We start from the raw sequence: 21477 nt of genomic DNA on the forward strand, positions 1-21477 counted from the left end.
AGAGAAATGGCCTTGAGAACTGTCTCTGGGGCTGGAATGCCAGCTTGGCCACATCTGAGCAGGGCTGTCTCAGGTAAGTCTCTCAGCTCGTCTGTGCCTCAGCCTCCCCTTCTGTAAGAGGGGAGAATAATTCTGGTCCCAGGAGCGGGCTGGGGGTCATGCTAAGGCATACGCAGAGCCCAGAGCAGGGCTTGTCACACGGCAGGCGTCACTTAAGCGTTGCCTAGTAAAGACATCTCTGGGGGCACTTGGGTGGCTCATTTGGTTAAGCGTCCAACTTCAGCTCAGGTCGTGATCTCCAAGTTCGTGGGTTTGAGCCCCGCGTTGGGGTCTGTGCTGACAGCTCAGAGCCTGGAGCCGGCTTTGGATTCTGTGTCTCCCTCTCTCTCTGCCCCTCCCCTCCTCACACTCTGTCTCTCAAAAATGAATAAATGTTAAAAAAAAAAAAAAAGAGAGAGCTCAGTTCTCACGTAAGGACACTTCCTTTTCTTTATTTGGACGTGCTTGTGTTTAGAACTACTGTTTACGTGGTTTAGGGCAGAAAGGGGAGATTTCTCTGGTCCCCTCTGAGATACTAGATCTGAATAATTCACAAATTATTTTTTCGCAGAATTTCAGACACGCTCTCTTCTGATGTGCTTCTGCGGTTTCCCTCAGTAGCTCCTGACCAGGCTGCAGGTGCAAACCTTGGCTCTGTAGGACTCCCGTGTTCTGGAAGGATGGTTTTACTGGCTACTTGACTATAGGTCAGACACGTCCTGGTGTATTCCTGGGAGGCCTGGGCGGTGCCAGACGTCCAGGACAGGGCACTGGCTGGTTGCTGCTTCCTGGGAGCACAGCCCAGCCGCCCCAGCTCCGCGCACGGGTCGTCCCCACCCCCACCCAGTTGCTCCCTGGCTGACAGCTCTGAGCCCCCCAGCTGCGGGGTGGTCTGGGAGGACAGAGAAGCTCAGAACACAGGCTATGTGCGTTATTGCAAAATAAATTTATTTGAAGATACACGGTCTTATAAAAGGTCAGAGGCAATTAGAGATCCCAGATTCAGCTTGTCTCATAAAAAGATACAACTTCAAGTAGCACAATTTTGCGTCTGCTTTTAATCCTGAACGTTCTTGAATCACGAAACAGCCAACTGTTTACACAACACGCTCAACATCTGACTCCAGCACGGGTGGACCCACAGCTTCTGGCTTGGGGGCCGCAGCGCCGCAGCCCTCTGGCTGGGGGGGCGCCTGGAGAGGGCCACTGTTGCCACCAGCTCGGACAGCACGGACAGGCTACGGCCTCCCAGCCCTTCCCTCCCCTCACAACCTCCAAAAGCATGAAAACAAACCAAAAGCAGCCCGCCACCAAGGCCTTCGCCCGGCTCCCAGGAGGAAACGGGATGGACTCCTCTGTGACGGTGTGCTGACGGGGCAGGGTGGGCCTTCCTGGTGACCCCTGGCGGGCTGGCCAGCTGAGGGGCCGAGCAGGCGGCCTCACCAGGGCCTCACCCGGCTGCACGGCAGCCAGGAAGGAGGAAGGAGGCTCACGGGTGTGGCGGCTCCTGCCCATGCTGGCGGGAGCTACGTGAGGATCCTGGCGATGGCTTGCAGGGAGGGAAAGTCGTTGTCCTGGGCGGCGTGCAGTGCCTGGTGGCTGCTGACGTCCCCATGCGCGAGCACCTGCTGGCAGGTGGGGCACACGCAGCAGTCCAGGCCCGCCGGCTGGGCGCTGGCCTGCCACGCGCTCTTCTTCTTCTTGGCCTTGGTGCCCGGAGGCCTCTCTCGGCCTCGGAAGTGCGTGTGCGCAGACAGCAGCTCCTGCTGTTTGGCCGTGTCGGGCAGGAGCACCAGCAGCTCGTTGAAGATCTTCTGGAAGTTCTCCCCGAGCAGGTCACGGCAGCTCTTGTAGTACTGGGCCGCGGAGATCACGCCCTGCCATCCAGAGCCAGACCCAGTCATGTCCCGTGCGGGCCTGAGCCCCAGCAGTGGCTGCACCGGCCCCCCACACCCCTGCCTGACTCACCTGTCTGAACTCCCCCGATTGGCTCTTGAACTTGCTGAAGCGGGCCTCGTCACTCTGCAGGAAGTCCCTGATGGACTGGATGAGCTGCAGGTTCCTCTCCCGGAAGTTCTCGGGCACCAGGTAGGCCTGTGGTGCAGGTGTCAGCCTCGGTCTGGGGGCCGAGAGATGGGGAGGAGGTGGAGGCTTCAGCCTCTGGGGTGGCCCAAGGTGAGGGCCCTCCCCGGCTCCCGGGGGCACAAGGCTGCATGGCCCACCAACACTTACGCTTTTGTGGCGGTGGCAGTGCTGGGGACGCAGGCCGGGTGTGGGCTGGGCAGGAGGCCGGAGAAGCCAGGCGGCGGCTTGCTGACAGGGGGCACCAGGCCGGGTGGGGGTGGGGGTGGAGCGCCCTTCAGGAGCACCACGGCGTTGAAGCCTGCAGGGGTGGCCCCGCCAGACCCAGAACATGACCCTGGCTGGCTGGGCTCCAGGGGCCGCTGTGGCACCCCCCGCCGGCCAGCCCACCAGCTGCGCTCCCTCGGGCAACACTGGCCTCTTGCCCGAAGGTGACTTACTCCCTCCTCTGGAAAGGCCAAGGCCACTAGGCCTGCCCCAGTTTACAGGGAGGGTAAGCAGACTCCTCAGGGGGGTGCCGCCAAGCTTCTGGGGCGCTGGCCCCTACCTCGCAGGCTTCCCGTCCCTGCTGGCTGGCCGGTGGCTGCTCCCCAACACAGCCCCTCAGGGTGTGCTCCCCCCTCCCCCCGGGCCCAGGGGCTCCAATCTGACCCAGATGCCCAGTGGCGGGCCTGAGCCAGGCGCACGTACCTGGGGGAGGGGGCATCCTGGGTGGGCAGGGGACTCCCAGTGCTGGGAAGTCTTCTTGGGCTGTGGGGCAGGGAAGGGGCCCCAGGGGCCGTGGGAGCCCAGGGGGCTCCTTGGGCGTGCTCCGAGCCGGGGCCGGCCCCTCCGTGTGTCCGTTGACAATGACGGCAACTGGCCCCTCGGCTCTGCCAGTGGGTGCGCCGGGGGTCCGCTCGGCCCCAGGGGGTCCATCTCTGTCAGGGGGCGGTGGGGGCGGCGAGGCGGCACCTGGCTTCTCTGAGCCCACCTTCTTTTTCTTGCCAACCTTGGTGAGGGTCTGGGTGGAGGCCAGTGCCAGCAGGGAGGAGACGGCCACCGTGGTGGGCACGCTCCGGAGCTCCTGGGCGGTGAGGCCGGCGCGGCCATCCTCCTCCTCCTCCTCTGAGGGGGGTGGCCCGCCCTTCTTGCTGCCCTTGCCCCCCTTCCCAGCCTTCCTGGGGGGCTGGCTGCTGCCGCCAGCAGCCTGGGCCCCTGTGGTGGGATGCGCGACTTTCTTGCCGCCACTGCTGTTCCAGGCAGAAATGAGGCTGGTGGGGGCGGAGCTGGGCTTCGAGGCGGAGGACACCAGGGCGGGGAAGTCGTCCTCCTGGAAGGTGCTCCTGCCTCTGGCAGGGACATGGTAGGCCAGAGCCAGCCCCGCGGGGCCCAGAGCAGCCGCGGCGGTGGACGAGGAGGAGGCGGAGGAGGAGGTGGAGGCGCAGAGGCTGGGGAAGTCTTCGTCCTTGAGCTTCGAGGTGGGGGGCGGGAGGGTGCTGAGCCCAGGAAGGGGAGTGGCGTCAGCGGCCTGCGGGGCCTCCCCTGCCCCGCACCCACCTTCCGCAGGAGCCCCCCCTCTCTTACCCCGGTTCTGCGCAAGCGTACCTTGGAAGCATGGCCCCTGTGGCCGGGCCGGCTGCCGGGAGGGACTCCTGGCTTATAGGACCATTGGCTGAGGCTTCCTTGGGGCCTGTGAGACATAAAAGGACTCGAGGTCAGCGCTGAGCAACGTCCAGGGTGTGGGAACAGACCCCCTGGGTGAGCTCCCGGGGGCCCCTACCAGTCCCAGGCACTGTGCGGGCCTGGAGCCTGCCTCTCACCTCCCAGGTGGCTCCCATGCCAGGGCAGAGTCAACTCACCTGGACCTTCACCCTGAGTCCGGGGCGGGCGCCGGGCACCTCGGAGCTCCTCGAGACCCCGCACCCCTGCCTCCTCCTTCTTGGGCCTGCCACCCTCCTCCCGGTCCTCACTCCTGCGTGTCTCCTGCTGCTGCTGCTGCTGCTGCTGCTGCTGTTGCTGCTGCTGCTGCTGCTGTGCGGCCACTGAGGCCCGGATGGCAGCTGCCACTTCCCGGTCCTCTTCTTCCCTGGGAGGGGGAGGCCTTCAGGCTGGGCAAGGCCCAGGACTACAGCGGTGCGCAGAGCGAGGTGCTGGGGAGGGGCCCCCACCCCCGATGCATCCGGCCAGCGGGCACAGGCCCACCCTCACTGGCCAGGAGAGGGCGCTGCGGATACGGCACGACTCAGGTGCCAGCCTCAGGCTGGGGCTCCCCGGGCAGCCAGGGAGCCCAGTGCTCCGGGCTCCACAGATGCCTCCGTCCTGCCCGACACTGGGGGTGGCACCCGGCCTGAGCGTGTGTTTCCATCAGCAGCGTTTCACAGCTCAACTGCACGGAGCCCCCAAGTGACACAGGCCCCCGTCACTCACCCCGACCTGTGTTACTGGGGTCTCTGGCTACAGCTAGAGAAAAGAGCAGGGCACGTCTGCTTGCTCAGGACACTAAGCAGGCCCACTGCCAGGTACAGGACGCCAGACACCGGAAGGCCAAAGTCGCCCAACCCCTCTGCCTGGTCCCAGCCCAGGTGTCGGCCGCTGCCACCGCCGCGGGGCCGGCGCCAGGAGAAGGTCAGCGGCACGCAAATCCTCCCACCTCTTGTACCTCCAGCTTCCTCGGCGGCTCTGCTGGGCTCCACGACCACTGGCCCGGCCCGCACGGCCTTGGCGGTTGTACCTGTCCACCTCCTCGTAGTCCTCGCCCCCGACGACCCCTGCGGCCGGCACACAAGCCTGTCAGGGGCCCGGGCCGGACCGAGGCAGGTGCTCCAGGAGCCCGGAGGATGGGCTCAGACACCTCCAGGGTCGATGTCAGCCCCAGGCGCTCCTCACTCCACCCCACTGCCCCACCCCCGCCCCCGGGGGGCAGATAGGAGACACCAGGAGCCGACTGCTGCAAAGCGCTCCCTGTGGTCACAATGTGCTCAGACGCTCAGGGCTCGTTGAGAGGCGAGGAGGTGCGTGTCTCCCGTCCACTGGCACACGAGGGGTCAGGTCGGCACCTGGGTCTGAGGCCTGCAGGCCCCCGGGGAGCGCCCGGCGGGAGCCGGAGGGAGCCCCGCTCCTCAGAGGGAAGGCTGTGCTCACCCTCGTTCCGGCGAGAGTGCCGCGGCGTGTAGCTGAACTGCAGGTCGATCTGGCGATTCTGGCGGGCCTCGGCACGGCTGCGGCTGTGGCAGGCCGTCCTGTGGGCCTTGAGGTCAATCTCGGTGCGGAAGGCATGGGTGAACTGCTCGGTGCTGCAGCGACCCTCCTCACACAGGAAGTGCTTCTCCCGGAAGTGTTCGCGCAGGTAGGCGTAGTCGCTGGCGGGGGGCCGGGGTGTCAGCCGGAGCCCGTGGGCCCCGCCACCCCGGCCAGCGGCCCTGCCCAGCCCGCTCGGGTGCCCGGGGCCCGCGCCCACCTGTAGTAGTCCTGGGCCCCGTCCGAGTCACAGAAGTGGCAGAAGTAGTGGTCTCGCCGCAGGTGTTTCAGCAGCTCGTCGTTGTCCAGGTAGCGCTCGTCACAGAACTTGCAGAGCGGGTGCCCGCGGTGGGACGTGTCATCGGGGTCCCCCTGCATGCGGTGCCGCGCCAGGTCCTTGCGCGAGTACCATTTGCGCTCGTACGTGAAGATCTGCAGGGAAGAGGGTGCTGGGCGCCGGGGGGGGCCCTTCCCACAGCCCCGCAACACAGGGGACCCGGTGGCGCTGGTGCCGGCTCTGGGCCCCCAGACGCCAGCAGCCCCTCCCCGCCCGGGCTGCGCGACGCAGGACAGCTGGGGGGACGCGCACGGCAGCGGGGGGGGGGGGGGGGGGGGGGGGCCGGGGCCCGCGAGCCAGGAGAGCGGGGCGGGGCGCACCTTGAGGTGCCTGAGGCACAGCTTGCAGCAGAAGAGCTCGTGCTGCCTCCGCATGTGCTGCTCCAGGTCTCCGAAGAGGCCGAACGGCGGCAGCTCGGGGCACTGTGGGCACTCGTGCTGAAGCAGCTGCCTAGAGACACATCGGGCCCCCCCGGGCCGTGCGGGCACTCAGTGGCACCGGCCGGAGGGAGCCCTGGCGCCTACTCACAGCCTCTGCGTGCGCTCTGGGAGGAGCCAGGACGACGGGCACCCGGCAGGCCCACCAGCGCAGGGGCCCCGGGGTTGAGCCCGGCGGCGGGATGGCCGACCTCTGCGTAGGGCGGGCACGGTGACTACCACACTGGGAGCCAGCCCCTCACCCGCCCCGCAACAGCCGCGCCCTTCATGGGGTTTCCTGCCACGGGCTAAGATCCCAATTCACGAGGGCTTGCGTGCGCCTCACACGCCCCAGAAAGCCGGCACCGCGCTACAACCCAGCGCTTTCCCTAGACTCGCCCCGCCCATCCACCCCTGCTGGGCTGACGCCAGGAAAGCAGGGGGGCCCTGACACAAGCCCCTCCCCAGACCCAGGCTGGCTGCAGGCCCCTGGGACCCCGCTCACCTGTACAAGGCAAAAACTTTCCCGTCCGCGAAATAGATGTCATACTTCTTCTCGTGCTGCAACTGGTGGAGGGGGATTGTGGCAAAGGCGGGAAGCTTCTTCCCAAAGACCACCTGGAACCAAGAGTGAGGGGCCTGCTGAGAAGGGCTGTGGACACCCACTGGAGGACACTGTCCGGCTAAGAAGAAAGGGAGGCACTCAGCCCCTCGTGGGAGGCCCACGTCAGGCCCTGCGGGCAGCAGTCTCTGCTATCCTGGGCCACCCAGGGCCCCCTCTCCACACCTGCGGCGTGCCCACCTGGGGTTGCCCGGATGGAGACGCAATACCCGGCCTGGCCACCAGGGGGCGGCAGGCTCTCCCTCATCCACAGCCAAACCAGCTATGCAACAGACCGAGGTCATCCCAGGGGCGGTGACCCCAGGGGGCAGTGACAGGGACGAAGCAAGCCAGGGCTTAATCACATGGGTGTTGAGCACAGGCCAGATGCAGTCTAAGAAGCAGCTATGGAAATAATGTCACCAGGACGAGACAGGCAACCACGAGTCAAGGCCTAGTCATGCTCTGTCCACCCATGATGCCACAGAGGAGTCGGTCATGGCCCCTGACTGCTTCTTGGCCAGGTTCCTGCCTGCCATCCGGTTGTCAGGGGGGTCAGTGCCGAGCTGCGGGCACTCAGCAGGGGCAGGGTGCAGACACTCCTGCAGCCTCTTTCCCAGGGGTCTCCGGTACTCTGAGTACAGCGTGCTCAGCCCCTCCACAGAGCCCAGCCCCAGGACCCTCCCGCAGGCCCAGGCCTCCCCTCCTAGACAACAAAGGCACTGTTCCCTCCAGGCTCCCTCCTCGCTGGCCCCCACTCCCCTCCCTTGGATCCAGACACACTGCTGGTCTCTCCATGCCCCTTTCCACTCCACCACTGTCCCCCCTCGCCTGGAGCTGGTCATTCGCCTCAGCTCAGAGTCCTCACCTTGGGCCATGTCAAGGTCATCCCTGTCATGTTTAGACTCAGCTAAGCTCAGCCAGGGAGGATACCTGGGATCAGAATGGCCATGAACTTGGAAAAGCGCAGTACTGGGTGGGGAGAATGGGTGGTCACAATGTCCCCCAGCAGCAGGCCGGTTAAAACTGGTTCCCTGGGGGTCCTGGGGCAGAAGCTGGGGACCTCAGTCCACACTTCTGGTGATACACTGTGGGTAGAAGAAGCCGACCCCCACACCCCCATAGGAGCCCAAGGGAAGCATCAGGGTCCAGCCACACCCATTGTGGGGGGTGGAGGAGGACGAGCTTGCCCCAACAGGCTTTTCTTCCCCTTGATGTCACGTCTGGCAAGGCTGGGCAGGGTGAACGTGACCACCCACCACTGCCCCTGCCACGCAATGAGTGGGTGCTCATTACAGCTGTGCTCCTGAGTCTCCCCCTCCCCCTGGTTTTCTCCCAGGACCCCGGCCACTGCCCCTGCCACGCAATAAGTGGGTGCTCATTACAGCTGTGCTCCTGAGGCTCGCCCTCCCCCTGGTTTTCTCCCCAGGACCCCGGGTCTCACACTGGCCTCTTCTCAGGAGACCTGCCCCTCTGGGGCAAGCCCCCACCCAGCCCTGCTTTCCGAGCCCAGACCCTAGTCGCTACTGCCTCTTGCCAGGGGACCAGCGCCTGCACACGCAGGACCCTGAGCTGGTCAGGGTGCTGCAGTCCGGCCACAGATCACAAGGCCTGTCGTGCAACTCAGGGTCCTAGCTCTGCTGAGGCAACACGGGCAGCAGACTTAGGAGCCCGGCATCTGCCCACAAGGTGGCTCAGCAGCAGCCCGTGAGGGAACCCCCAGCCAAAAGGCATCCAAGTCCAGCAGACTAAACAGAGGAACAACTTCCTTCCGCAGAGGACACCAGAGCCGGGTCGCACCGTCACCACTGCCTCCCCCAGCTCCAGCGCCTTCCTCTCAGAGGTCTGCCCTGATCCACCTTGGGAGTGTCTTGCTGCGGGCACCCTCGCTGTGGAGAGAGGTAGGGTACAGTCCTCAAGATGGACTGCCAGGCTGTGCTGAGCACACGTGAGCCACGCCAGGAGAAGGGGACACTGGGCTGCCTCGGGAAGGGGTGGCAACCCCAGGAAGAGGTTGGGGAAAGGAAAGTGGCTGCGGCACACAGGCTCAAGGCTGGGTCTGTCTGAGAATGAGGGGGAGCAGGTTTGGAGCCAGGGGGTGCGAGTGGGGAAATGCTGGTGGCCCCTCCTAGACAGGCTGTGAGACGGGGCCCCCGGAGGCCTGCACCAGATGTCAGGAGAGTGAGGGGCAGGCAGGAAGATGGCAGTGCGGCTTGGCGTGGCCAGTGTCCCTGCCCACAGCATAGGGTGAGCGAGTGGCAGGACCGAGTCGCCAAACAAGATCAGGGCACTGTGGCCCAACCCGGGACGCGGAGGAACCGCCAGGCATCCCACCAGCATGGCCCGAGACCCACCTACCCTAGTGATCACCCTGATGGGAGAGGATCATGGGTCTGAGGACAGAGGCACAGCCCCAGCCTGGACACGTGAGGATGGACCATCCCGGGAAGCCCTTGGGTAGGCCAGGCAGCAGGTGTTAGAGGGGGAAAGGGCACCCCTGGGTGGGCCCCAGGATACCAGGCCAATCCCTGAAGAGAGGGAGCAGGAGATGGGAGGAGAGCCCTGCTTGGACCCCCACGAGGTGGGTATGTGTTCCTGCCTGGGGCTTTGCTGCTCCCCACTCCCAGTATGCAGTGGGCGCTCCTTGAGCATGAGTGGAAGAAGGGATGGGTGGCGCTAGCATCGACCACTGGCGAGAGTGAGCCTGATGCTGAAGGTGGGCCCCATCTAGAAGCACAGGCCCCTGAGGAGCCCAGGTGGACCAGGCCAGTGGGGATGGGCCCCGACAACAGAAAAACAAGACCGGTCAGCAGGTCTGGCCTCCTGACCTGTCATCAGCAGGTCCCCTCCCACCTCCTGCCTGTGAAATGGAAGGGAGACTAGCTCAGACACATCCCACTTTGTACAGCAGCCCCATCAAACCTCTTGGATGTGCAAGGGGCATCAGGGCCAGGTGGAGCCCAAGACCTGAATCATCTCTCAGAAGAAAACGGCCTGTAGGAGAGATGTGACTGGGGAAGAAGGGTGGATGGGAAGCCTGACATTGGCCTTGCCGGTGCACCCTGGAAACCATCTGGGGTGGACAGAGACAGACCTGAGAGAGAACCTGGGAGCCTGGCCTCGCCTCTACCCTGAGCACCCGCTGGGCAATCTAGATCAGTCTGGCTCCTCGCCTGACCAGCAGCTGCAGGGCTGCTCTGCGTCTGCTCTTTGCAAAGCCTGCCCCAGGGGCAGACACAGGGAAGTGCCCGGTCCAGGGGTAGGCCTGTTCTACACAGTCCCTTGGCTCACTTTCCTCCCAAGTTTTTACAAAGACTTAGTCCTGTAAGGAAGGACAGAGCAGAGGCAGGGTTCAGGGGCTGGGGGTTGCTGTGGGATTCCCTGGCGGGCATGGCACATTCAGAGGACAGTGCAGGACTCAGCAAGGGAACACAAAGGACCAGGGTGGGGCTGCAAGTTCAAGAGTGGGAGGGAAGCAAGATGAACAGAGAGGATCGTCATCTCACATACTTCCCGGGACACTCTCCTGCTGCCCAGTAATTCAGGGCAGGCCCGAGAGGAAGGCCAGAATCAGCCAAAGGCACCCAGTGCCAAAGCACGCCCCAGCAGGAGCCTGCTGACAGCTGATGTCAACACCCCCTTGCCACAGAGCACTGGAAGGGTGTGGGACCCACAAGGAGTGAGAGAGGCCAGATGCCGGCTAGAGTAGCCACACATAGGTGCCTGCTCGCTTCCTGAGCGAGACCTGCACCCCCGTCCTTCCTGGAAGGAAACTACAGGTGCACTGGGAAACCTGGCCATCCAAGAGTTACGTCATGCCATGCAAGCATTCAAGAGTGGCAATGCTGGGAGGCGCTCACTAAGCCACAGGCCCAAAGCTTTCCTGACCACCCCTCCACCCTAGATCTCTCCCAGGGCTATCTCTGTTCACCCCATGATAGACTGGCGGCATCTCCAAGCGTCTCCTAATGGAGCACAGAGTAAGTGCCCATGGAGAGCTCGGGAATTATAGCATCAGACATAATTTCTACTTAAACAAAACAACCAAAGGAACTACTCCTCAACAATGCCACTTCCGCGTCACTTCTAGGAAGAAGAAAGTCAGATTCCCTGGCAGATGTCACCAGCCCAAGCTTTCCATGAACAAACCACGGAATTTCACAATGCTGGAAGCAAACAGATCTCAAAGCAAATCCAGGGAGCTCCAGCTAGGTGCTCCCAGCCAGCATCTGGCATTATTGGGAGGGTGGGGGGAATCTCCATGGTGTCCTCTGACACCCTCCATGGCTTCCAAGTCTGGAAAGAGTCATAAACATCCCCACCTCCACTGTGGAGCTGAGCCCCTCCCCCCACCCTGAATTGGCAAGGAGGAGAAAAACTTCAGAACACTTTTATCCCGATCCACCAAGAGTCCTAAGGAAACCTCGATGGTCCTGCCTTCCCCTGCGGTGGGCAGACCAAGGGCCACCGCCCCTCCATACATGAAGGCGCCGGTCTATGGAGGGAGGACTTTGCTGGGGTTAACCTGAGGGACCCAAACACACGTCTGGGCTGGAAATACCCACTTTGACCCTCTGCTTCCAGGACAGACTGCCTCTGGAGGTGCTCCCTTGCCCAGTCCCCTCCACCCCATGTCCTCCGCCTCCAGTGGAGACCCCTGAGGAATAAACTCTCCAGAGCAAGCAGGTTAGGTAGTTCTTGCTCTGATCATGCCTCTTCCTGTGGCCCGGCAGGAATCCCTGGGGCGCAGGACGAACCGTCCCCCCCAGGGACCGCTCCCTCTTCGACCCAGCTGAGGCCACCCCCTGCCTGCCGGCCCCACGGCCGGGAGCCAGCCCCGGGTGGCCCCGTCAGGCTTGTCTTTCGGAAGCCGGCGCCGCCAGGCCCGCGGCCGGACACCAGGAAGGCAAAGTCCCTTTCCGGCCGCGCCCCGCGCCCGCCCCGGCGCCCCGAACGCGCGGCCCGGCCGGCTCGGCGCACCTGGCGCAGCTCCTCGCGGCACACGGCGCAGTAGCGCTGCTCGCACAACACCCGCATCTTGGTGGAGCAGCGGTAGCACACCGGGTGGTCGCAGCGGCCCAGCGCCGTGGCCTCCAGGTCTCCGCAGCACAGCACGCAGCTCCCGCCGCCCCGCTCGGGCGTCACCGCCGCCGCCGCCTCCAGGGCCGCGCGCCGCCCCTCGGCGCCCGCCACCGCCGCCGCCATGGTCCGGGCTGCGGGCCCCTCCGGCCGGCGCGGCGCGGCGCGGCGCGGCCTGGCTCCCGGCGGGCCCGCCCCTTCCGGGACGACGTCAGCGCCCCGCCCAGCAACGGGCCCGCCCGGCGGAAGCGCGCGCCGCGACTTCCGCCCCAGCGAGGCGCGACGGCCACAGCCGGGCTGCGCAAGGGCTCCGTGGCCAGAGCTCTTCGCGCGGGGACACGCAGCGCCGCCGGACGGGTGCGAGTGTCCGAGCGACCCCGGATGACGCCCAGTGTAAGTGTGCCCCTGCTGTGGATGGGCCGTACTCGCGTGCAAGCGCTCTCCCGTGTCGCTGCGAAATGCAGAGTTAATGCGACGGCCCGTAGTTTATAAGCTAGGCTCTCGTCTCGGGAGCCCAGCATTTCTCTCCAGCCCTCACCGCTTGTGTTTGGAACACACACGGGCCTGCTCGCCAGGCACCGCTACCACCTCCCTAAGTAAGAGTTTCCTGCAAATCCTTATTGGAAAAGACATCCATCTCCGAGCCAGGGACTGTCTCCCCCTATCCTTATGGAAAAATCAGGCAGGGAACACGTGCTCTTCACTGGGCACACCCTGCTGAGCTTGGGGGAGCGGGGGGGGGGGGCCTTGTCGCGGAGAAGCATCAGCTCAGGTTTGTTGAATTGATGGTGGTGAATACCGGGGCTTCCTCCCTGCCCTTGGAGGCCAGGCACACTCCAGACCTCCCTTACGTCATCGAAGGAGGCGAGTCAAATCTGAAACCTTGTATAAAAAAGGCAGTGTGTTGTAGGGAAAGAGTCTGGACTTTATTTTTAATTATTCTCTTCTTTTTTTTTAAATTTTTTTAAATGTTTATTTTTGACAGAGGCAGAGAGAGAGAGACAGAGTGCCAGCGGGGGAGGGGCAGAGAGAGAGGGAGACACGGAATCCGAAGCAGGCTCCAGTCTCTGAGCTGCCAGCACAGAGCCGGACATGGGGCTCAAACTCACGAACTGTGAGATCATGACCTGAGCTGAAGTCCGTCAGTCGCTTAACCAACTGAGGCACCCAGGCGCCCCCCCCCCCCCCGCCTTTTTTTGTGTAGGCTTCATGTCCAACGTGGGGCTTGAACTCACAGCCCTGAGATTGAGAGCCACCCAGATGAGCCTCTTTTTATTTATTTATTTTTTAAGTAGGTGCCATACATAGCTTGGGGCTGGATCTCACGACCCCGAGATCAAGAGTCATGTGCTCCACTGACTGAACCAGCCAGGCACCCCAAGCCTGGACTTTAGAATCAGACAGAAATGGGCTGGAAACCCCCCTTCAGCCACTTACTTGCTGGCAAACTTGATTGGCTCACCAAACCCTTGGCTTCCTCAGTTGTAAAACAGGGATCATCACACCAAAGAAATCTGGTGGACTGGCCACATGCAATTGCCATCCGACTCTCATGAAAGCCCACTAAATGACAGTAAAGGAATAAAACACTTTCAATCCACAAGTGCAAAGAGAACAGGAAGGGAGGAAACAGCTACACATACATACATACATACATACGCGTGGGTGGCTTAGGTCATGATCTCATGGTTTGTGTGTTTGAGCCCTGGCATCAGGCTCTGCACTGACAAAGCCTACTTGGGATTCTCTGTCTCCCTCTCCTTGTGTCCTTTCCCTGATCTCTCTCTCTTTCAAAATAAATAAGTAAACATTTAAAAAAAAAAAAAAAGAGCTCTATTTGATATTTCCAGAAAAGATACCGCTTCCACGAAATGAGAATAAGATGCCTTGAACGATAACAAGCACCAAACAAATCAGAACAAGAAAGAGCTACTAGAAATTAAAAACATAAGTAAAAATTCAAGAGCAAAATGGGAAGATACAGTTAAAGAAATCTCCTGGCAAACAGGACAAAAAAACAGATGGAAAATAAAGAGGATGGAAATCTTTTTTTTTTTTGATAACAGTAGCTGTGACTTCTTTTTTCTTTTTTTTTTTTTTTTTAACGTTTATTTATTTTTGAGACAGAGAGAGACAGAGCGAAACAGAGCATGAACGGGGGAGGGTCAGAGAGAGAGGGAGACACAGAATCTGAAACAGGCTCCGGGCTCTGAGCTGTCAGCACAGAGCCCGACGCGGGGCTCGAACTCACAGACTGTGAGATCATGACCCGAGCCGAAGTCGGACACTCAACCGACTGAGCCACCCAGGTGCCCCAAGAGGATGGAAATCTTACTCTAGAAGGTACGATATGTAATTAATAGGAACTTCGGAGATAACACAGAAAACGGAGAGGGGCAAATTATGAAAGACTAAGGTAACACAGGCCACGGCTCAGGGACACAAGTCTCCATACTGAAAGGGCCCAGGCAAGGAAGAAAGGCCGCCCGCGAGTGACATCATCAGGCACAGCAGAGGCAAACAGGAGGACTGCAGACAAAGTGAAGATCCCCCCCACCCCCACCCCAGAGCTTGAAGGAGGGGGAGGTGAGGAGGGAGAAGACCCTGGAAGGATGGAGAATCAGACTTTACTCCTGGAACACAGGAAGCTGGAAATTCTGTCAAATTTTTGAGGGACTAGGATATCCATGCACACCTTCTATGCCCAGAAAAATCTTTCCACTAGGCATAAAGCCACTGCCATAAAAGGGACAACGTATTTAGCACACATGAAGCTACCAGAGGGTTCACATCTCCAAATAGTTAGGGACTATCCGTTGGAAAATGACCTGGCATCCAGAACACGGGTTTCAAGCCAGATGAGAGTGACAGCAAAGTGTGGGATGGTGCCTGTGCGGAGACTCCTGAGTAGGTGTGAGAGGAGAGGGGTATGCAGTCTGGAGCAGGAGGCTGCCACCTCCCCCAGGGAGGCCTCCAGAAAACACGGTACTCTTTGGGTGCCCTCACGTGCTTGAGAATCCGGAAAAGTTACTACAAAGAGCTCGACCTATCTCTCAGAGCCTTTGGGGGAAAACAGCAAAATAAGCATATAGAGAAACAAGCAGAGAAAAAAAAGTAACAAGCATTCGGCAAGAAAGGAAACCTAACCATGGCACATTACTTGGCTTAGCAGCGAAACGATTTACACGGCCATAATGATGTGCACGCTGACTGGTGAGTTAGCCAAAAGTTGTGATAAAATCCTAGTAGAAGGATGGAGGGATGAAAAGTGGGCTTATCGGGGTGTAAGAGGGCCGAAGCTTCATCTGAATTTGTAGGAAGGCTTTTGGTGCTGCCTACGACAGATACTTTGGAAAGCAGCAGTTTATAATCTAAGGGTCTGTGGTTCCCAACTGGGGGCAGTTCTGCCCCCAAAGAGGCATTTGTGGTGGTCACAGCAGAGTGGGAACGTTACTGGCATCTCCTGGTCCATTAGTTTCCTGTTGCCACTGTTAAAAATCACCACAAATTTATTAAATTTTTTTTTTTCAACGTTTTTTTTATTTATTTTTGGGACAGACAGAGAGAGACAGAGCATGAACGGGGGAGGGGCAGAGAGAGAGGGAGACACAGAATCGGAAACAGGCTCCAGGCTCCGAGCCATCAGCCCAGAGCCTGATGCGGGGCTCGAACTCACGGACCGCGAGATCGTGACCTGGCTGAAGTCGGACGCTAAAAATCACCACAAATTTAGCAGCTTAAAACAACACATTCCTTGTCTCACAGTTAAGGAATTCAGAAGTTCTAAATGAGTCTCCAAGGTGCAGGTGGGGTCCTCGCCTTCTGATGAGAATCCGTTTCCTCGTTTTTCCAGCCTTTGAGGCGCCCCCCCCCCCCCCCCGTGTCTGCAAATTGCGTCATGCCAGCCTCTTGGCGTCGTCCCCACCCCTTCCCTGACCCCTCACTAAAGGACTTCCACACTAAAGGACCCATGTGACGACGCTAGGCCCACGTGGATGATTCAGGACCATCTGCTTATATTCAGGTCAACTGATGAGCCTGCCTAATTTCTAATTTCGTCTGCAAGTTCAGTCCTCTGTCCCCTTATCCAGTAAGAGTGCACGGGTTCCAGGATATGTGGGGTGCAGACGGCTTGGGGAGAGGCTGTTACTCTGCCTGTACAGATGAGTAAAGGCCAGGGATGCTGTTACACGTCCGACAGTGCCCAGGGCAGCCCCCACAGATGCGGGCAGTGCCAAGGGTGAGGAGCCCCGATGTGGCCATCAGTTTTGCTGGGGGCTTCTGGTTGGGAGGGGGCGAAGGGAGCTTCCTGGGGAGCTGAAGTCTTTGCTCTCTTGATCTGGGCTGTGGGCACACAGATGTATGCATCCCTAACAAATGCAGTTGTTAGATGTGCACACTGAAAGTATGTTATGCCTCCTCGAAAAGACCACTGGGGGGCCTGGATGGCTCCCTTGATCAAGCGTCTGCCTCCCATTTCTGCTCTGCTCGGGATCCCTGAGTCGTGGGCTTGAGCCCCACGTTGGGCTCCGTGCTGAGCTAGGAGCCTGCTGGGGATGCTCTCTCCCCTGCTCGTGTTCTCTTTCTCTCGAGACAAAAAAAAAAAAACAACCACTGATTTTTAGAGTAGCAGTTAAGTTTACGATTTTTAAATAGGGGGTAAAACTAGAAGAAGCAGCTGGGGGACTTGTGAGCACTTGCCATCTGCAGAGCAGGACTGGGATGTGAACGGCAGGCGGGGCGGTGAGGACGCCTTTAATGTTTCTCTCCTGGTAGCATTAATTTATAATGTAAATTACCTTACTAGAAATTAGTAATTAAAAATAATAAGACAGGGGCACCTGGGTGGCTCAGTTGGTTAAGCGTCTGAGTTCAGCTCAGGTCATGATCTCATGCTTCAAGGTTTTCAGCCCCGCGTCGAGCTCGGTGCGGACAGCTCGGAGCCTGGAGGCTGCTTTGGATTCTGTGTCTCCCTCTCGCTGTCCCTCCCCAGTTAACACTCTCTGTCTCTCTCTCTGAAAATAAATAAATACAACATGAAAAATAAGACGAAACAGAAATTTGCTCCATCACCGCATCCTTAGGCTGGAAGTCCCTGTCGGGGCCACGCTCTGTGCCCAGTGTTGAGGCTGAGTGTCAGGAAGATGTCCTGGCCCAGGAGGGCTTGGTGCCCGTGCGGGAAAGGTGGTGCGGAAACAGGCCAAAGCCACGTTCCCTTGGTTCCCAGGAGGCTGTTGGGTGGATGAAGGGAGAGGCAAGCCCCACAGAGGAGAGTCAGTTCTCATGGCCATGGACCTGTCACCTCCTCCCCTCCTCCCACGGTGGAGCTTTGGCTCCAGACCCTTAGTGGGAGAGGGGCAGAGGCCTTTGTCACTGGGTCCCTGGGTTCAGGGGTGGGCAGGGCACAGAGCCCCCACCCCCGTACCCTAAATTGGGAGTCCCCAGGACTACTGTGTGCTTCGCTCCCCCCACCTGGCCCTGGGCTCCCTCCCCCCAGGCCTTCTGCACACCTGCACCTGATAGGAGCCCCGCTTCCTCTCTGCCTGGCCTTCGTCCCTTGTTCCCACCATGACATTTCCCTTCTCGGCTTCACAGCTATAAAAAAGCAGGACAAGCGGCTCGGGTTTTAACTTCAGATACCGAACATCATCGTGCAGAGTACTTTCCTCTCTTTAGCCGTCGTGCTTTGGGGATTTGTCTGCGCTGGTACTTGTAGCTGGACTTCAGTGTTCTAACCGCCACGGAGACTCCATTGCCGCCTAGCCACAGGTGATCCTATGCTGACGCCTCCCTTCGATCCCTGGGGGCTCCAGGAGCCCCCCAAGTACCCTTAAAAGGGAGGATGTGCAGCGGCAGAGGACCCTGGCAGCCCGCGTCGTGCCGCGGTGCCCGCCCACCGCACACTCCAGGCGGCTCTCCAGGCCCCTTATGGTGCCCCGGGGGAGGCTGCTTTCCACGAGGCTCCCTGGTCCCGTGGTCCTCCAGGTGCGCCCACGGCTCCCTCTGCGCCCGCCACCCCAGCAGCGCCTGCCCCGTCACCCCTCCATCAGAGTGTTTTACCAACAGTTTAGGAGGCAGGTCAGCCTCTGGGACGGTAGCAGCCGCAACCATTTTTTTATTTTTATTTTTTAAATTAAAAAAATTTTTAATGTTTATTTTTGAGAGAGAGAAAGAGACAGAGCACAAGTCGGGGAGGGGTACAGAGAGAGGGAGACACAGAATCCGAAGCAGGCTCCAGGCTCCGAGCTGTCACACAGAGCCCGACGCGGGGCTTGAACTCATGAACCGTGAGATCATGGCCTGAACTGTAGTCACTCAACTGACTGAGCCACCCAGGCGCCCCTTAAATTTTTAAATGTTTTTATTTATTTTTGATAGAGACAGAACGTGAGCAGGGGAGGGGCAGAGAAGGGGAGACACAGAATCGGAAGCAGGACCCAGGTTCCGAGCTGTCAGCACAAAGCCCGATGTGGGGCCCAAACTCATGAACCCCGAGACCGTGACCTGAGCCGAAGTCAGATACTTAGCTGACCGAGCCACCCAGGCTCCCCTGCACAACCATTTTTTTAGCAGCTACTGTGTGCTAGGCATGGCCCCAACACCCACGCCTGAGTTCATGCTCACAGCGAGCTCATGAGGGGCCATTATCATTCCCAGTTTGCAAATGAAGAAGCAGACAGGAGAGACTGGGACACACACCCTTCTCCCACACCGCCCACCACCAAGCACGGCACACATCCCCCCCCCTGTTCTGCAGGGCCCTGTGGGGAGGGCTGCTGCTGCTTCTGACTGCCCCCCCCAGAGCTTGCCAGAACCGTGTCGGGCCCCTCCTCCCTTTGGCAGGTGCCATCCTCTGCCCCCACAACCCCACGATGGTCCCTTGACATGGAGACCTGGGAGGAAGGACTGGCCCAGGCTCTGTTCCCTTCAACTCCCAGAATCACCCCTTCCCTTTTGCTAAAGACACAGGCAGAGGGTGAGGGACAGTTTCCGTCAAGAACTTCAGCTCAGACCCCCAACCTGGGGATCTAGGTTGGAGCCCACTCGCCCCACTGTTACCCAGCAGGTGTGATCCAAACAAGTCCATTTTCCTGGTGCCTTAACCTTCCTCACTGGCAAATGGGCTCAATAATTGACCCTCCTCAGCGCGCCTGGCTGGCTCAAGTCACCGGAGCACGTGACTCTTGATCTCAGTGTTGTGAGTTCGAGCCCCACATTGGGTGTAAAGAGTACTTAAAAAAGTAAAACCTTGGGGCGCCTAGGTGGCTCGGTTAAGCGTCTGTCTCCTGATCCCAGCTCAGGTGATCTCAGGGTCTTGAGTTCAAGTCCCGCCTTGGGCTTTAGGTGCATAGCTCACATAAACAAACTTAAAAAAAATAATCATCCTACCTTCATGGCATTGTTAGGAAATAAAAAATAAGACGTTTCAGGATCCTTGGTGTCTGGAATCTAGAAGGTGTTAGGTGAATGTTGTGGTTGCTGGGGGTGCGGTGAAGTCGGATTCTTTTGAGGGCTGCATCCTTCCTGGGCTGGGTTTCTGGCAAGAACGGGTCGGGCTCTGCCCTCTGGAAGGGGTTGTTAAACCCCTGTCGCCAGGAAGGAATACTCGGGGACTATTCACACGAGGGCCATGTAGACGGGATGCTGAGTGATGGCGAGGAAGGGAAGGATGTTGCAGGCACAGAAGTGCAGAGGTGGGCAGAATCACTGGTTGCTGGGTACAGCAGAAAGATGATGGAGACTGGCCAGAGGAAATGGTCTTGGGTGGGGGGAATCAGGACCAGAAAGCAGGCTAGAGGGCCACAGGGCCTCATCCTGCCCAAGCCAGGGCTGCCGGATGAGAGGGGCTTCCTCTTGATTCTGGAAGCCCTAGGGAACCACTAACCACCTCAGGGAGGGCTCCATGTGGCCAAACTCGTGGTTGCAAGCATCCAGCTGCAGCTGGGAAATGGGTTGGTGGGCAGAGGCGAGGGTGGGAAAGGAGAGGAAGGGGTAGGGGACAGACTGAAGAGCTATGTAGGTGAGGACAAGAGAGCCCTCCGGGAAGTAGATCCACAGAGGGTTCTTGAATGATGCAGAGGGCTCTTCCAGCCTCCGTCTTTCCTCTTCAGTGTACAGCCTGCAAGAGCTGTGGTTAAGGGGGCACCCATTCTCCTTGGGGGGAGGAGGAAGCAGAGCAGCCCCCTGGGGGAGGGGACGACAAGGGCGCTCCCAGCGGATCGTCAAGATGAGCTCTGGCTGAAGGCCCACGGCCACTCAGAGAGGGTGCTCTGATAACCCACCCACGTCCTTACCACGGCAGCCCGGGCCTCTTTTCTCCCTCCTTTGGGAGCCCAGGGGGTACCGCCGGGACGAGCAGGGGCGGGGCCCGCGAGGGGTTATAGTCGGATCCACCGCGCTCCGGCTCCCCGACGCCGCCGCAGTCCCGCAGGGCGCCGAGACCCGGTTGCGTTAGTTCCTGGCCTTCCCCGCCGGGCGGCCGTGCACGTGAGCATCCTGGCGCGGGGCACGGGGATGCGGGGCCCTGCGGGCCGGCCGGTGCTCGCATTGTTGCTGCTGCTGCTGTCGCTGCCCGCTGGCGCCTGGTACAAGCACGTGGCGAGTCCCCGCTACCACACGGTGGGCCGCGCCGCGGGCTTGCTCATGGGGCTGCGCCGCTCGCCCTACATGCATCGCCGCGCGCTGCGCCTCGCTGCCGGACCCGTTGCCTCGGACACCCAGGGCCTGGGCGCGTCCCCGCAGGAGCCATCTGCCAGAGACACCCTCCGTCCGGCGCCCGTCCCCCGAGGTGCTCTTCTGCTGCCTTCTGGGGTTCGGGAACTGTTGGAGACTGGAAGGCACTCGCGCGCAGGGCTCCGGGTCAGTGCGCCTTGGAGCTGGCGCCGCCCCGAGCGCGCGCCGGAACTGGAGCCAGGGCTCCTCCGCGGAGCAGGCCAGGTACGTGGGGAGAAGGGGGCGAGGACGTGTGGGGAGAAGGGGGCGAGGACGTCTGGGGAGATCTGAGCCCGGTGGGCCCACTCACATGCCCACGAGGCACCCCACGACTCTCCTGTCTCCCACTCCTTAGGGAGAAAGGCTTCCCTGGAGTGTCGTACCCTTTCCAGCCTTGGGGACGTTTGGGGGGGGGGGGGGGTACTGGAGGGCGCACAGCCCTGTCCTCGAGGCCCTGCTCTTCTTTCTAGAGACTTTGGAGAGTCTCCTGTTCAGCCACGGTCTGCCCAGAGAACCGCGTTCGCCGGACCCCACCTCTCCAGGGCTATCCTGAGCGCAGCCCCTGCTGGCAATGCCCTTTCTCCTGACCCAGGCAGAATAGATTAGTTCTCTAGGGCTCACAGCGACTGGTCAATAAATTTGCCTGGTTCATGTGTCCCCATGTGTGACCCCTTTCCTCTGTGATGTGTACTTAGCATCTAGCTCTAGGGCACAAACAGCTGCACCCACGCCCTGGCAAATATCAGGAGCCTTCTCTCTGGCCAAGGGATGCCTGCTCCTAACCATCTCCAACTGTAAGTGCTTGGGGAACAGAAGGGGGGACAGAGGCAGAGACATTGCTGGGGCCTAGGTCCCCTTTTCCCTTCTCTGCCAGTACTGCCCCTCCTATTTGGGGGTGGGGTCATCAGACCAGGTCCCAGGGTCCCACAGGAGGGGAGAGGCCTCATGGGAGGTAGGCACGAGTCAGCCCCTGGGTCCTGCTGCCATCCACC

The 21477-nt window shown here is 60.5% G+C and overlaps 2 protein-coding genes and 1 long non-coding RNA gene across 5 annotated transcripts; 2 read left to right on the forward strand and 1 right to left on the reverse strand.

Moving 5' to 3' along the window:
* Nucleotides 1-966: 966 nt before the first annotated feature.
* ZNF598 (zinc finger protein 598, E3 ubiquitin ligase) lies at nt 967-11956 on the reverse strand. Of its 3 annotated transcripts, none has more exons than XM_019468173.2 (12): nt 11675-11956; nt 6599-6711; nt 5998-6127; nt 5561-5772; nt 5245-5462; nt 4754-4871; nt 3924-4189; nt 3709-3793; nt 2812-3599; nt 2272-2422; nt 2008-2158; nt 967-1916 (listed from the first exon to the last, which is right to left on the reverse strand). In XM_019468173.2, exons 1-12 carry the CDS (start codon nt 11897-11899, stop codon nt 1566-1568), a joined length of 2808 nt encoding a protein of 935 aa, XP_019323718.2. In that variant the 5' UTR covers nt 11900-11956; the 3' UTR covers nt 967-1565. The 3 variants fall into 3 exon arrangements, with proteins under 3 accessions (XP_019323718.2, XP_019323716.2, XP_019323717.2); XM_019468171.2 differs by having other exon boundaries at nt 4763-4871; nt 11675-11906; XM_019468172.2 differs by having other exon boundaries at nt 3963-4189; nt 11675-11906.
* On the forward strand, nt 11906-21142 carry LOC109278143 (neuropeptide W-like). Its single transcript, XM_019468181.1, has 3 exons — nt 11906-12166; nt 20516-20710; nt 20956-21142. The coding sequence occupies exons 1-3, from the start codon at nt 12155-12157 to the stop codon at nt 21070-21072; spliced, it is 324 nt and encodes a 107-aa protein (XP_019323726.1). The 5' UTR covers nt 11906-12154; the 3' UTR covers nt 21073-21142.
* Nucleotides 12173-13665, forward strand: LOC128774691 (uncharacterized). Its single transcript, XR_008419085.1, has 2 exons — nt 12173-12910; nt 13624-13665. It is a non-coding gene; the product is annotated as an uncharacterized LOC128774691 (long non-coding RNA).
* Nucleotides 21143-21477: the final 335 nt, after the last annotated feature.

Source organism: Panthera pardus, unplaced genomic scaffold (assembly GCF_024362965.1).
Source record: "Panthera pardus isolate Hobbes unplaced genomic scaffold, ASM2436296v1 HiC_scaffold_4, whole genome shotgun sequence".
In the NCBI taxonomy this organism is placed as follows: domain Eukaryota; kingdom Metazoa; phylum Chordata; class Mammalia; order Carnivora; family Felidae; genus Panthera; species Panthera pardus.